The sequence below is a fragment of the Anopheles bellator genome, chromosome 1 (assembly GCF_943735745.2).
Source record: "Anopheles bellator chromosome 1, idAnoBellAS_SP24_06.2, whole genome shotgun sequence".
In the NCBI taxonomy this organism is placed as follows: Eukaryota; Metazoa; Arthropoda; class Insecta; order Diptera; family Culicidae; genus Anopheles; species Anopheles bellator.
The window spans coordinates 47,083,326-47,093,028 of record NC_071285.1 but is presented as its reverse complement, the minus strand read 5'-3'; the positions used below and the strand labels follow the sequence as shown (position 1 = coordinate 47,093,028).

At 50.0% G+C, this 9,703-nt stretch overlaps 1 protein-coding gene across 5 annotated transcripts in view; it reads left to right on the top strand.

The window, feature by feature from the left end:
• Window positions 1–9,703, top strand: part of LOC131206148 (neurocalcin homolog) — an 81,169-nt gene that overhangs the window by 66,268 nt on the left and 5,198 nt on the right. For 3 of the 5 annotated variants that reach the window (XM_058198580.1, XM_058198576.1, XM_058198577.1), the window contains exons 3-4: window positions 4,754–5,279; window positions 9,385–9,503. In XM_058198580.1, coding sequence (XP_058054563.1) covers window positions 5,210–5,279; window positions 9,385–9,503 — 189 coding nt within the window. In that variant the 5' untranslated portion in view covers window positions 4,754–5,209. The remainder of the gene's footprint in view (window positions 1–4,753; window positions 5,280–9,384; window positions 9,504–9,703) is intronic. The other 2 variants (XM_058198579.1, XM_058198578.1) reach the window with 1 other exon arrangement.

Sequence of the window (9,703 nt, the reverse complement as noted above, 5' to 3'; positions counted from 1 at the left end):
AGTTTCCTTTATCAGACCTCTAATAATTTTAAGACGGCACTTCATTTTCGGTTTGCCCATTGCTGCTTATTCGAATAAGCAAATTGCGGATTAGTAAATCATTCGAAGCCTTAGTTCTCATAAGGATAATTACGTCAATAAAAAAGAAACCCAAACCTTGATCATGACCCGCTGGAAATAAATCATCGCGCGGCCGAGAGCTTTTTCGTGGCAGCGGTGGGTTGGTACATTAACGGTTGTGAATCAGCAACTTTGCCACCACCGACTCCGTAGTCACCGGAAAAACAAAAATCGATGGGAAAAATGATAAAAAGTCATTTACTTTTTAATTTCGTCATGATGAAACCGCGGAGAGGAAAGACTATCGTATTAGCAAACGCAAATAAAGCGGAAAGAGCTTGAGCATTTCTTGCCCGTTTCATCGATAATCCGATTACTGCTGCCCCCCTTTAATAATGGCGTGCCGCCGCAGCCCAGTTGGTCGTGAACGATGATGGGGGGGTGTGTGTAACCTCTGGGACCTCTCTCTAGGCCCCCTCGACCACTTTCGGTATCTGGTTATACAACTTACCCCCTACTTAACGAGCCTCGGCCAAGCGAGCCACGCGCCATCATGATTGACATGACCGGTATTGAGTGGTCGGTAAGCGAAAAAAAAAACAACCGTCGGTTGTGGGCCGGACGAAGCGGAAACTGATCGCTACAGTGCTGATTCGACATAAGCCATTTCGTGACCGTGACTTTCTTCTTTTCACCCATGGACAGGACAGGAACGCAGCGCTCTCGGGCAGCGGTCACCCCGCCCGTCCGTGTCGGTGGCCCCATCGCCGAGCGGTACGCCAGTACGCCCATTAACAGAATGCGTGTGTCGACGTTTTCCGGTGTACATATTCTTTCCAGCATTTCAATTTTCTAGTCGTTGCTAGCAAATATTCGGACGAGAGAAAGCACGCGTTGTTACGGCGGCGTGGCAACGCCGTGTCCGCTGACCTCTGATATATAATGTATATTTTTTGTTTCATTTTTCCGCATTGCTAACACAATCCGTTTCCGGCGCGCACGCAGTGCGTGCGTCTTTTCTACCATTTTGTAATGTACATTACACCTGTCAGATACAAAGCAAACAAAACAGTGATGGGTGGGATGGAAAATTTAAACTCTCTTCAATGTTGAAATGAAACGTTTCTTCAATTTCTCGGTGTAAACGTAAAGCACATAAAAAGCGATGTGAAAAAGTGGTATAGATAATGAAAAACGAATAGATAAGCAAGTAGCGGTTGCGCAGTAACGCAAAAACCAAACAAAAGTGAGTCAATGGAACGGAACAGAACACAGGACAATGGCCAACTACGGATGAAGGGGGGGATACGATGACAGAATATGAATCCACAGGTAGTAAACCACATCTCACCACATCTCCGTACCGCGGAGCACTTCGGCTAAACCACGTATTTATATGCCAACAATTACAGACCCAACACGGATGCGAGCGGATAGGTTTGCGCCGTGGTGAAATATTGCTAAACAAACCTCTAGCGAAACGTGTTGAACAGCAACATTGCACTTGAAACACACGAAAGTAAAGGCAAAGTGGCTATGCGAAGGAAGCAGAATACATTCACCACACAACCACAACTAGATGTCAAATTCGAGAACAAACAAACCAAACAACTCATCATAATTAACGAGAAAGGAAGAGAAGCAACCAAAAAAAATAAGAATACATTTCTGCACAAGTTTAACTGGTGTCTAACTAGCACAAAACAGAAATATAAAATGTGACCCTCCGCGACAAGCGAAACACACGTCCCACGTTTTCCACTGAGCGCCGCACACCCACGAGCCTGAACTACGCCCCGTAATCGCCCGATCCCCCGGCAACCCCAGTACGCGATATGTTGTTAGGACGACCGGAGCGTACACACTCCAGTCAAGCCGCTTGGCCGGGTGCTGCATCCCGGGCAAGCCAAACGCCGGCCGGCGCCGAGATAGAATAGAAAGCTATAGAGACAGACAGAACGGGCGGATATTCGGGTAGTGTGTGCTGCACCATTACTAGCGCTAAACTAGCTCCGTTCCGCCGAAACACAGCCTAATGTTACATTTTCCCAAACTCAAACAACAACCGCTATTTTAGGGCGCTCCTAGATGTGTGCGACCAAAAATCATTCCGACGAGACAACTGGAAGAGTTACATTTAAACGTAAACGCAAAACACTAAGCAAAGCCTGCTTAACCTGTGTAAGGAAATGTTTTCCTCAAATGGCGCGCTGCGTTGTTGGATGCCTACACCACTCTACGGTTACTTTGTTGTAGTTTTTAAACACTCTCTGAACGAAACACAGCCTACTACTGTCAGCTTACTGTCAGCCATTAGAGCCTTGTCCTTCTCTCCCTAATAGCAGGTTTCTACTTGTTTTCACGCGGTATATATTAAATATGTTTTTACAATAAAACGAACCAGTCATCCGGAAAGATATTGAAACAGCAAACGTTTCCCCCCTTTTTCCACAGCATATTTCACCGTTAAATCGTGTGTATTGAACGGGCCGAAGTCGGACGTAGTGGGATTCGTATTTTTTTCCAACCACCCTCCGATAGGGTTCACCATTTTCACCTCCTTTATGCCATTCTGCGGCACCACTTATGTGCCACATGGGTTCGCCAGAACCATCGCTGTCACCTGTCACTCACCCATTATTCTTCCGCCCACAGAGAGAGAGAGAGAGAGCACGCATCCCGCTAATGGAAACCATTCCTCACGAGTCGCACTCGAAACACGAGGAGGACATGTTCCAACAGAGCCAGTAAATACGAGTCAATACACACATAGACACACACTCACTCAATATTAACGAAACTTTTGAAAATTCCGTGCTTTATTACCGAAAAACAAAGAGCGATAAAAAATGAGAAAAACACCAAAAAAATCGAGAGCGTGAGGTCGGAGTCAAACGGCAGCATGAGATGAGAGAACAAACAAACAAACAAACAAACAAAAAAACAGAAAATTAAACCGTGGAACGGTGGAAGCCCCCACGGGTAAGTAAGCGAAATCAAATAAATGATAGTGTTGTGTGTCCTCCCTTTGCAGAACCAGAACGAACCGCACACGACGAACGCAAACAAACACGCAAAACATGAAGCAAAACATACCAATGAACAAACAAACAAACAAACAAACAAACGTACGAACGAACGAAGCGAAGCGGGCGCAAAGTGGACATCATCCGACTGTTTATGGCTTATGAAGAGAAATACATGTAGTCACTACCGAATGACAATCTGTTGGCGTGTTCTGTCTGTCGTCGGTCGCCATCTATGTCCGGTGTTGGTTCCCTCTCTCGCTCCCACTCATCACGGGACCCACAACGGCGTGGGCAGGGAAAGTAATTGATTTTTAAAAACCTACAATGGCGCGCGCACCATCGCCACTGGGAGTTGTGGTGGACTACGCCGGGACTTCCCGGCACTGGTCATTAGCCATTGATTGCAACCGGCACTCGACCGGGGGTTCTCCGTGTAGCAATGGAAATTGAATTTCAACTGCACTAAGGCAGCCCTTCAGCACGATTGAGCCTGTGGGCCCGCTAAAGATAGCTTGTCTTGTCCGGTGAAAATGGCAGGAAGTGTGCTGCCAGCGAGCGAACGAGTGGTAGTGTCCCGTACGTCCGCCCGGTGGGGATGGCTGGTGTAGATTCAATTAACCTACACCAGCGAGCCAGCGAGCCATCCATCTGGGGCTCTCGCGGGACTCTCTGAAACAATCCGGGTGACCGGGAACGGGAACGAAGAGGCCGTCGTCAGCGCTTTCCTTCGGGTGCCTCCGGTGCCTCCGGATGCGACATCCGATCCCTTATCGGGCCAAAGTGTCCAAGTCTCTCTTTAAATTGGCATACAAAATAAGGACACGCGCGAGGCTCACTCGGGACACGAGCAAGGTCATTGTTGGGCACACTTTCTTCGTTTATTAAATTATGCGGTTCGCCCTGCTTGAATGCTGCGTCAGATGACAGGCTTTAAGTCTTTGTAGCATTATTATTTTAATATTGCTTTGGAAATGGCCTTTCGCAAAACTTATTTGTGTGTGCCAAGGGTGACGTAACGTCTTTCGCCGGAATCGTTCCACTTTGCCACTTTAACAAAGATCAATCTTTCCAGTGAAGTGGCACTCTTCACCTAGCCTATAAAACCGGGGCCCGGGTCTCATAATTTAGCAACGTATCAGATGCAATAAGCGGTCATAAATTATTCATCACCAGCCTCGGTGTGAGATTCGGCCCGGGGTCCCTCGGTCGTTCGCTGTTTTGGGGCCCCTTCGTGTGTGATGAAAGAAAAATATTCGTCTCTTAGTTCGGCTTCGTTTTTTTTTTTTTTTATTTGAGAGGGGGCATAATCGCTGGGCTCCGTCCGGAAATGATCCGTCTGCAGATGGATTACTGCACACTGCGCGAAGTCTTCTCTCGGGACCCCAAACGGAACGTTTCGCCTGGCGGGCGCTTCGGCAAGTAATGAACGCAGAATGCGGTATTCGGGAAAGTCGCGGGAAACAATGGATAACGCACGAAGGAAAAGTGTAATCGGACCGACGGCAGGGAAACCATCGCCACAATGGCAATAGAATGGCTAAGAATAGGAACTCAGATTCCGTTACTTACTTTATCTCTTTCTCTCTCTCTCTCTTTTCCTTTTGCCGCCGATGGCTGCCCTAATGGTCCTAAAAATGGTCCTGGAAATGATTGTGCGGATCCAGCAGAAGAGCAGCGAGCAACAGGAGCCCGTTTGCCCGGGCCAGTAGCCAGCAGAGTGGAGCCAAATTGACTTCACATCCGCATGCTTGATAATCTAAACGAAATTGGATCGCGAACCGGCACCACCGCAACCTCGACGCCTCGTGCCTCGTGCTGCTGCTGAAGGCACCGGACGAGCACCGCCACCAAATCGCATTACTCGCTTCTAATTAAGAAATTGAAAAGTGTAACTGCCGCCAGGGCGAGCGGAAAGAGCCCGCCGGAGAGGACGAGCAAACAATATCAGGGACCTCGAGCAACGCCACGCACACCGCACAAACAGATTTGCCGGGCACAGTAGCCCCACTTCCCTCCAATCATTAGCCAGCAGCATCGGCGCCGTGCGCGCAAAATTGGCCACTAGCGCTCATTTCGCAGCCTCGAGTCTACGGTCCACCGCTCCCCTTCGCACACACAGCATGGGCAAGCAGAACAGTAAGCTGAAGCCGGAGGTGCTGGAGGATCTGAAGCAGAACACAGAATTCTCAGGTCAGTATCGGAGCGGGGCGGGCGTGTGGCGTCAAGTGGGTGTGTTTTGACCTTCTTTTCCAGCACAAACATTATCATTATTCATTGGAAAGGCGATGGAAAGATGGTATACTCCAAACACAACTCTCCGAGTCCTCCAAGATGTCGTCGGTTCCCGACCAGTCCACTGAAAGCATTAAAACATGCGAGCATTCGTTTTTTTTTTTTTTTGCTGCCTGCTGGTTGCGAATGGCGAAGTGGAAGCTGCCACGGCAAAAGTCAAAGTTGAGATGGAACAACGCGGAATGATAAGAGCACCACCATCATCATCATCATCATCAGCATAAAAAGCACGACAAATTCCGTGCGACTTCCAGAGACAGCCCGGAACGAATGTTGTTATTTAATTGCAAAATGTAATTACCTCCCCGCAGTGGCTCTGGTGGAGTTCACTTCCTTCGGTGGTGGTCGGTGGCTTTCATCACTCGGAGAAGATCTCCCGGTGAACGTTGTTACACCGGGGCCAACTCTGGACCGGGTCCGTGTTGGCACTAATTTCGCTGGCTGCACCAGATTGCATCCGAATAGAGGCAGCGGCACACAGGGGACGCGAATCATAAGCTACTCTCTGTGGCTGTGGAGGTACTTCAAAGCTAACGGAGGGTCTCAAAAGGATTTACTTTAAGCGTGACACCTGTCTTCCCCTTCTGTTTACGTCCACCGGGAAACCTATCATCGTGAAGTTAGCCTTTTGATGCGAAATTGAAACCCTACCGATCCCGGGCGGCCCCGATCCACCGGAAATTCATTCAAACCCCCCAACCGATGACATTATGCGCGCGCGCGCGATATGGTATGATAGAAAACTCTCGCTTCCGCTCGCCGTCCATCCGCTTCCGGCCAGCCACTCGGTGTCCGGCCTCCGTAGCGTCATCGTCTTCAATCAAATAAATCCAGTTTCCGGTGTTACAGCGTGTAACCCCGCCCGGAAAGGTGACCTTCGTGGGGGTCCCATCCCATGAGAAACGCACTACCGGAAGGTGTCGAAAAAGCACAATAGAAACCGGGTAACCACACAAACGCACGCGCGGCGACTTGAAAGGTGGAGAACCGATCATCAATCACGGCCCCCGGGAAGTCCGGCATCCTGTGGGGCGACCTTCATACGGTTCTGGTGGCTCGCCTTTCTGCGATCCTCTTTTGGCGACGACGACGTTCCGACGTTCATTAAATCGAGCCCTTCGAGACGAGCGTCGCAATAAAAGTTGCGGGGGGCGCTTTGGTACGCGTCCGCTGTCCACACGGTTAACCGAGGCGAACCATCGAGTGAACATTCCGGCACCATTCGGTGACTGATTATTACATTCCTTGAGGGCCAAGGCGCTGAGTAATGAAAAGATGGGCCTCGTTTTTGGAGTGCACGTCATTCGGGTTCACGGTTCGTCGCGAATATTCGTTACGCGTTATTACGAGCCCTCGGATGGCCAATTTATTGCGAAGGCCAATCATTTGATGGTGGCTTCGGGGTATTGGGCGATTTTCTGGTATCGGTTATGGATTAACGTGCGATTGCGAGTGGCTATTGGGTCCGTCAATCAACATAGTTCCCGCAAACGTTGGCCATTACCATTTAACGATAGCCCCGTCAGCAAACGCTATCAACAGAGACCTTATTTTGGGCAAGGTAATCAATTAATCTGCCCAAAGGGTGCCCAATAAGCCACACGACAAAGGACTATAGGTTCCTATAACCTCAATCTTTTGCCGATTCACCAGACACTTCCACAGCGTCTATAGGAGTTAAATCCTCACACTGTTTCGATTCACCAACAGGCAACATGTTTTACTCCGCATTGTCGTTGGCACCTCCAAGCGGACACCGGAGCCCGGTACGTGCAACACGTGCCGGGTCTTTCGATCGCCCACAATGCCAATCGATGGCGCTACGAGCCCGTGAGCCGAAATGAATACTAACGATAAAATGTGCTCCAATCTCCGAAGGTGCCACCTAATTAGGTGTCGTTCTGAGAGCCCCCGAAGCCAACCACCAACTCGAGGCAGCAGCATCATCTCCGAATCGGGCCTTCCTATTTTCCGATCCCCGTTTCCACACGAAGAAAACCGGTGTGGCGGGTACAATTACGCCTGTCGATCCGGCAGATGGCCGAAAGGCGGACGAACCTTTCTTCGAGTGCTTCGTTGCGAAAACAACCGAATTACAACAATCTCCTCAGCTCTACGCCAGCGGTCGTTTTCTCTCCCGCCCGGAAGGGAAATTAATGAATCTCCGCGGGAGATGGCGGGAGAGTTTTCCGGGGGATCGAAAAGGGGCCGCCATAAAACACGGGAATAAATCACGGCCCTTGGATCCATTTTTCTTTCACCGTTGGCCGGGAGCGGCGGGCTGCGCTATCGCCACTTTGGTGGCTCATTTTTCACTTCGCCGCTCCGGTCTGGTTCCCGGGCCGGTGTGTGAAAGGTCCGCGCTAATTTGCCGTTTGTTTGCCGGATTTCGTGGGCCCAAAATTCGTTTTAAATTATGTGTTGAGTGTGGCCAGAAAAAAAAACACCACGTGAAAGGGTTACTCTCGAGGGAAGGACCACCGGCCGGTGCACTCGGTGTGAGTGGGTTAACATTTTTCAGTGCATGTCAAGGGGCTTGGTCGTTGCGTGCTGTGAATGGCAATCGCGTGTCGAGCTGAGCCCGGTCCGACTCCGGGGCTCACGTATCCTGCTCGTATTTTCCGAACGACCGAATGCATATTGAATCCACCCGAGTAGATGGTTTATGCACTCTGGCAAGGCACTGCCCGAGCCACTGGTAGCTTGTGAAAGGTGATCGAAATTGGCAAACGGTAAACGATGCACCACTCGATGTAACTGGTTTAGTGTTGGGTGTTTCCTATTTTTCGCTTTCGATCATTTATTGCCGTTGTAAAAAGAAGTGAATCGTAAAGTCCTGGAAAAAGTTCCCGAAGCAAACAACACTTTCTTCAATGAAACGAAAATACACTCGACAGTTTGCTACTTTCAAAGCAATGTAATTGAATTTCGAAACAAATCTTACGATTCCGGCGAGCTGCCAATACATCTTTCGTGCCGCGACAGCGCCCAACGCAAAGGGCTCTGCACGGTGGAATCTTCCAATTTTGATTACCTAGCGCCAAATTTAATCCCACACCCGGGGGCGATAAATAATGCATAAATTACCGCTACCTCCGGTTAAACCCAACTGAGCTGGAGACCACGCAGCAAACGCCCACTTACCGATCGGTGGATCCAGCTTCCGAGAGGCTCCTTGTTGGCACGCCGCGTATCGGTAACGTATTTATTACCGCTGCCCTCCGATTCGATTACACTCTTCGATCGAGTCGGGTGACCGGTTCGGCTCGCCAGTGAACGGCAAAGCATAATAAAGGAAGGTTTGTCTTGGGGATCCACGCTTGCCTCGCTGTTTGTTTTGCCCTGTGAGTCCTGCCGGTGAGAGCATGTTGTTTTTTCAGTCGGGCAGCGCACGTGGAGCTAAATAAATAATCAAATTCGAAACAATAAATTTCCGCTCGAGCGGGGCAGCGCCACGGATGATACGGTTTCGATTTTGCGCTCTTCGGCGGAATGTGGAGCCAACCGGAAAGGGGCCCGGGCCGCAGAGAGACGCACGGCCCAAGATGGCAGAGGGCGGCCGGCTTGTGAAGCGAAAGCGATTTGCGCTTGGCCCGTTTTAGGCGTTCACCCACTAATTGGAGCTCAACGATGGCGTCGGCCCCGTGGGGCCCATTCTTAATGTCGTTCTGACTGTCAGGGCCCTACAAGAAAACATCCAAAGTGACAGCAGCAGCAGCAGCAGCCACCGCAGTAAGAGAAGAGCAACACAAACACGAAAAATTATATTCAAATTTACGTCAGCCGACGTGACGAGCCAGACGAACGAATCCGAGGGCAGAGGGCTGCTGGCACGATGCCGGCTGACGTAAGGCCGACCCTTACCGCGATTTTTTCCTCCCCTGGTACAGGTCATCGAATTTTCAAATTGTTTTCTCGTCCTCTTTTTTCTCCCCTGCTCACTTCTGTGTGCCCTTCACGTTTAACGCTCCGTTTTGTGTTGGTCTCTCTTTCGCCCAAACAGACGCCGAAATACAGGAATGGTACAAAGGCTTCCTGAAAGACTGCCCCAGCGGTCATCTGTCGGTGGAGGAGTTTAAGAAAATTTATGGTAATTTCTTCCCCTACGGCGACGCCAGCAAGGTAAGTCCATTTATGCCCATTTCCGGTCGTCCGCACTGGCACTACCGAACGATCGAAACAGAACGAGGGAGAGAGAGAGAGAGAGAGAGAAAGGTGTCGTTGAGCTGCCGTGTCGTCGTCGTCGTCGTGGCTCCATGAAATATGTAAAGCCCTAGCTAGCCAACATTAGCAGTGATGATGATTGTTGCTCGTGTTTCGCT